This window comes from Anopheles aquasalis, chromosome 2, assembly GCF_943734665.1.
Source record: "Anopheles aquasalis chromosome 2, idAnoAquaMG_Q_19, whole genome shotgun sequence".
Lineage (NCBI taxonomy): Eukaryota > Metazoa > Arthropoda > Insecta > Diptera > Culicidae > Anopheles > Anopheles aquasalis.
The window spans coordinates 88,770,647-88,775,646 of record NC_064877.1 but is presented as its reverse complement, the minus strand read 5'-3'; the positions used below and the strand labels follow the sequence as shown (position 1 = coordinate 88,775,646).

The 5,000-nt window shown below is 47.6% G+C and overlaps 3 protein-coding genes across 4 annotated transcripts in view; 1 reads left to right on the top strand and 2 right to left on the bottom strand.

Moving 5' to 3' along the window:
* LOC126573262 (protein wntless) overlaps positions 1–2,663 on the top strand; it is a 4,931-nt gene extending 2,268 nt beyond the window's left edge. Inside the window, exons 1-5 of one of the 2 annotated variants that reach the window (XM_050233233.1) lie at positions 1–96; positions 435–1,309; positions 1,390–1,557; positions 1,628–2,012; positions 2,079–2,663. The exon at positions 1–96 is cut by the window's left edge and continues 128 nt beyond it. In XM_050233233.1, coding sequence (XP_050089190.1) covers positions 1–96; positions 435–1,309; positions 1,390–1,557; positions 1,628–2,012; positions 2,079–2,185 — 1,631 coding nt within the window. In that variant the 3' untranslated portion in view covers positions 2,186–2,663. The remainder of the gene's footprint in view (positions 97–434; positions 1,310–1,389; positions 1,558–1,627; positions 2,013–2,078) is intronic. The other variant, XM_050233234.1, reaches the window with a different exon arrangement.
* The window catches only part of LOC126573263 (ubiA prenyltransferase domain-containing protein 1 homolog), an 8,010-nt gene extending 4,624 nt beyond the window's left edge, over positions 1–3,386 (bottom strand). Inside the window, exon 1 of the mRNA XM_050233236.1 lies at positions 3,281–3,386. Coding sequence (XP_050089193.1) covers positions 3,281–3,386 — 106 coding nt within the window. The remainder of the gene's footprint in view (positions 1–3,280) is intronic.
* The window catches only part of LOC126573261 (A-kinase anchor protein 10, mitochondrial), a 3,563-nt gene continuing 1,231 nt past the window's right edge, over positions 2,669–5,000 (bottom strand). Inside the window, exon 3 of the mRNA XM_050233232.1 lies at positions 2,669–5,000. This exon is cut by the window's right edge and continues 319 nt beyond it. Coding sequence (XP_050089189.1) covers positions 3,437–5,000 — 1,564 coding nt within the window. The 3' untranslated portion in view covers positions 2,669–3,436.

Below are 5,000 nucleotides of genomic sequence, written 5' to 3'. Positions count from 1 at the left end.
CAATTTTAGAGAATCTTAGCGGCAAGAAGCTGAGCATTCTGGTGACGATTCTTCTGATTCTGCAACTGTTGTGCTTCTTGCTGGGTGGTCTCATAGGTGAGTGTGCAGGTCGGCAAATAATGGCATCCACGGCATCCTTCCTTCGCAGGGGATCCACTTCCAGTGCTATACGACGGAAATCTGGCTGGATTTGAAATAATCCAGATGTTGTGGGGGAGAGCATTCGACCATGGCGCCTATTAGGTCGTTAAAATTGGTTCTTTGTTTATTTCCCAAGCACATCACACAGTAGCCGACGCTTTCTTCGTTTTCTTCCTGCGCGGCCATGCGCAAGTCTAGATGCGTGGTGGCAGTGTGCGAGGCCCACCGACAGGTTCATTGCAACGGAAACGTGATAGTTGATTAAAATCTTTTTCTCATTCTATTCGCCGCAGCACCGGTCCCAGCTAGCGTACAGACGATCTTGGCGACGATTTGCAAGGATATCCCTGGCTCGCACAACGATACCTCGATATGGCTGTACTCACGTGGCGAGGATCATTGCCAGAGCCTGGACAGTATCGACATCGAGAGTGACGACATGCGGATGGCCAATCAGATCGTGTTCGTATTTCAAATGCCACTACCGCGCGAAGGACGTCAGTTGGATTACTCACGCTGGCAGCAGAATCTGATAGGCGTGCTGCAGACCGATATAGCGTTCGATGCTAACGTACTGCACAAACCGCACACCAAAATTACCATCGATGCCCGACTGGCTTATCGCAACAAGGGCGACACTGATCATGACTGGAAGTACATCGCGTCGTCCTTGGAAGAGCGAGATCTCGATTGCACCGCAGAAGACGTTACCGATGAGTATCTGTACAACTGCAACACGATTCCACTGTTCGAACTGGGATCGTTGCATCACGATTACTATTTACTGAACGTGCGCCTGCCAGTAGATAGCGACCGCCGTATGAATCTCGATATCGGGCACATTAAGGACGTTCATCTGTCGGTCATCTACCAGAACGGTGGATTTACCAAAGTTTGGGTTTCTTTAAAAACCGTCTTCCTGCCGTTCATCATCATCATCATGGCCTGGTTCTGGCAGCGTGTCCATCTGTTGCACCGGAAACCGGCACTGCTGGAAGAGATGCTACTCGCATTGGGATGTGCACTGACCTTTCTGAACCTGCCCCTGGAGTATTTGACGCTGTTCTTTGATATGCCGTTCATGCTTCTTCTCAGCGACATACGCCAGGGAGTGTTTTATGCTACACTTCTTTCATTCTGGCTCGTTTTTGCCGGTGAACACATGTTGGTGAGTATATTCGAGCCACGCTACAGGTACAGGAAGCACCAGAAAAAAACATCACATGCTGCTTTGCTTTTAATTTTTAGATTCAAGAAACTGGAGAAAAATCTGGCCTCAAAACGTACTGGAAGCATCTGAGTGCGGTGGCAGTCGGTTGTGTATCACTGTTCCTGTTTGATATGTGCGAGCGAGGAGTGCAACTGCGTAATCCTTTCTACTCCATTTGGGTATCGAAGGTTGGCGCTAACGTGGCGGTAAGTACGCACACTCCATCATCTAGTGATTGCTGATTGGAAGGATAATGGATTGCATTTGTCTTTTCAGCTCGGTTTCATCATTCTAGCGGGCATTTCGGCCGGTCTTTACTTCTTTTTCCTGTGCTATATGATCTGGAAAGTGTTTTGCAACATAAACATCAAACGCACCTCGCTCCCATCGATGTCATCGGCTCGACGGCTTCACTATGAGGGCATCATCTACCGTTTCCAGTTTCTCATGCTGGCCACGCTGCTGTGTGCCGCTCTGACCGTGATTGGCTTCATAATTGGCCAGGTTTCCGAAGGTCGCTGGAAGTGGGATGAGAACATTGATCTAGAATTTACCTCCGCTTTCTTCACCGGTGTGTACGGCATGTGGAACATTTACATTTTTGCTCTCATTGTACTCTACGCACCCAGCCATAAAAAGTGGCCAACGAACGAAACAACGGGTAGGTTCTTGTTAGTCCTCTAGTCTGTTGACAACGCAGTACACTGATGTTGGTTTTATTTTCCAGAAAACATTATGAGCGAAGAAATTGAATTCAGCAACCTACCGTCGGATTCCAATCCGAGCGAAATTTCGTCTCTCACCCAGTTTGCCCGCAAGGCAGCACAGGACTAAACGACGTCCCAGCGAACCACCAGTATTCACGTCTTGTCTCAAAATCGAAACTACAATCTGCATTTTTTTATTTTATCGCACTAGTTATAGAATTTAAGTATCGCTCCTTGCCGGAGTCGCATTTATTGTATTGGCGCTTTCTGGGTCCCCGCACGGGTCCGCTTAAACAGCAGGAAACTACGGCGAGGACAGTGATAGTGCCGACAGCAAGTCCGTCTTTACGATCTTTGTTCGAAAACACAGTATTAACAGTATTATATCTCGATGTCGTAACTAGGATCTAGAACGTTCGTGTACAGCAGCACGAACGTGCCACCTTTCTACAGATATATAAATAACAGACTGTGGTAGACTTTTGAAAACTACTAATTAAATTCAACACTTTTGATCTTCCAGGAACAACTAACAGCGTGTGCCACAAGCAACGGAAAATAATGTTTACAGAAAACTCGAAATAAATTAAAGAAAAAGAACCATCGACCATCGGCTGTTTTTAATGTAAGAAAATATATTTCATTTCCTATTCTAGTATGTTTACAGACATTGTACAGTGTTTGGTAGTGAAGTGAACTAAACGTCGCACGTTCTGCGCTTAAACTATTGTTGTTATTCATGGGTACTTGGGCTAACATTAAAAAGACCGACAATAGGTTGCATATAAAATGATCAAAATGTTAATCATCGAACATAAAACTGTGTACTACCTCGGGTACACGCGCATGGATTTACTTTCGCCGAATATCAATTCCCCGTCCCGTGTTATGGCTTCCGCATGTTGCTTGCGCTTCGTTGTGCATTTTTATTTCTTTTGTGTCGCACAGGACGATCTTACCGTATATTTTGAACCCTCAATTTTGAACTCTACATGCCAGGACGGGAGACTTAAAGCACAAGAAGCGCTTGTCATACTGATGATCGGCTTAATGATTCATTATGATTAAAACAAACTTTAACGATATAAATAAAATGAGATGATACCATGTGTACATTTCGAGAATTGCTAACGTAGGTTTGCTGCCATCACCATGTGATGCACAAGAATGAGTAAACGTGGCGTACGCAAATCAAGATTCACCGACGAAGGAATCATATTACTTCTAAAGCTAGATCGTCTCTCTACACGCGTCGAGATTTCAGTTAATATTCGCTCGCTCGGCTCACTAATAGAAAGCACCATCATGATTAAGATCATGGGAAGCATGTCGTGGTTACGCAGAAAGTTAGGTACTTCTAACACAACACGCACGCCAATCACGTGCTGTGGTTCATGGTAACATTCGTAATGTCTTTCACAATCATTTCGGCCACCTGCCAGGCCAGCTCCTCCTGTGCCTTATCCTCCGGTAGGTTCACCAGCTTCCGGACGGCTTTCTTCAGCCGGCTACGATTCCACCGATCATCGCCAACCGGCGGTTCGGTGATGTCAAAGTCTCGCTCGTATCTACCGAGTGCATCAACCCGTCCGAATGTGAGTCCGCTTCCCGTCGAATTGCGTCGCCACAGCAAATCGGGATTGTATAGATGACGGGAATCGATCTGCATGTCGGTGCTTCCGGGAGAACCAGCAACCACACCGCTGCTGTGCGATGCGGACATGTGTTTCCGGTTACGATGGAAGCTTGCATCGGGCATGGCGAGTAGAGTGTTTTGCGATGAAATGAATGGTACCGCGTTCGATCGACGACCAGCAGTACCATTATTACACGTGCCGCTACTATCGCTCGTTACATCCGATAGCGTTTTACGGTGACCTCGACCAGCACGCCCCGTTACCATGGTGTTCCGTTTTGCTCCCGGCAGAACACCGATTGCACCGTTGCACGAGTTGGTTTTTACCTTTCCGAGCAGCTCGCTGATAAACCGACAGTAGAGTGGTGATTTTAGGAATCCCGCAAAATACCGCTGCTCTAGGAACACTTCAATAATGCGCCCGGGTAGTTCGAAACACTCGGCCACATTGGCCGTATCGGCAGAGCAAATGTGTTCCTCGAGTTGGAAGCGAATTTTATCGCTCAACAACAGCGAGCACGTGGCCTGAAGAGAGAAATATTTATCATACAGCACAACGGCATCCTTCTGGGCTTGGGTGGAGCTTTCGAAAGAGCGCCTAAAGTTGACTGCCGCCACGTAAAACTCCAAGTAGTGGCGTTTGCCCTGCTGTTCCAGATGTTCCATGAAGTAGAAGAGAGCCATCTCACTACCCAGAATGTCACGCAGCTTCAGATGCTCGTCGGTCAGCACTTCCAGCGTGTACTTGCAGTAATAGGAACTCTCCAGATAGGGATTCAAGTAGTTACGCTCGAACAGTTCCAATAGATAGTGCTGTGCCTCGGCAAACAGCTGTTCATTGCAGATACCGTTGCTACTGCACAGGGCAAGCGAGATGCTGGAGAGTATCGTGGCCGGCATGTCGATATGATGAGGCGAGTTGGTGGTCAGATACTTTCGATAAATTCGCACCGCATCAGAATTGATCAGGGAATTGAAGCATCGGGTGTTGCTGTTACTAGCAGCAACAACAGCAGCAGCAGCAGGAGCAGCAGTAGCAGATGGCGTTGGCTCATCGCCTGCTTTGCCCGCTTCACAGATCTGTTTCTTCTCGTCGTCCGTCAACGATTGCCGCATAATAGTCATATCACAGCCATTTTCTAACATTTTCGATTGAGCACTGGCCGATTCCAGCTCCTCTCTGATATCTACCTCTTCGAGCACCTCCAGTGCCGTCGGCGGTGGCAACGGTGTACAGTTTTGTGACGTTCGCGAGTCCGTTTCGCGCAAATCGTCCACCGATTGCGTGTCTTCGAACGCGTTCTCG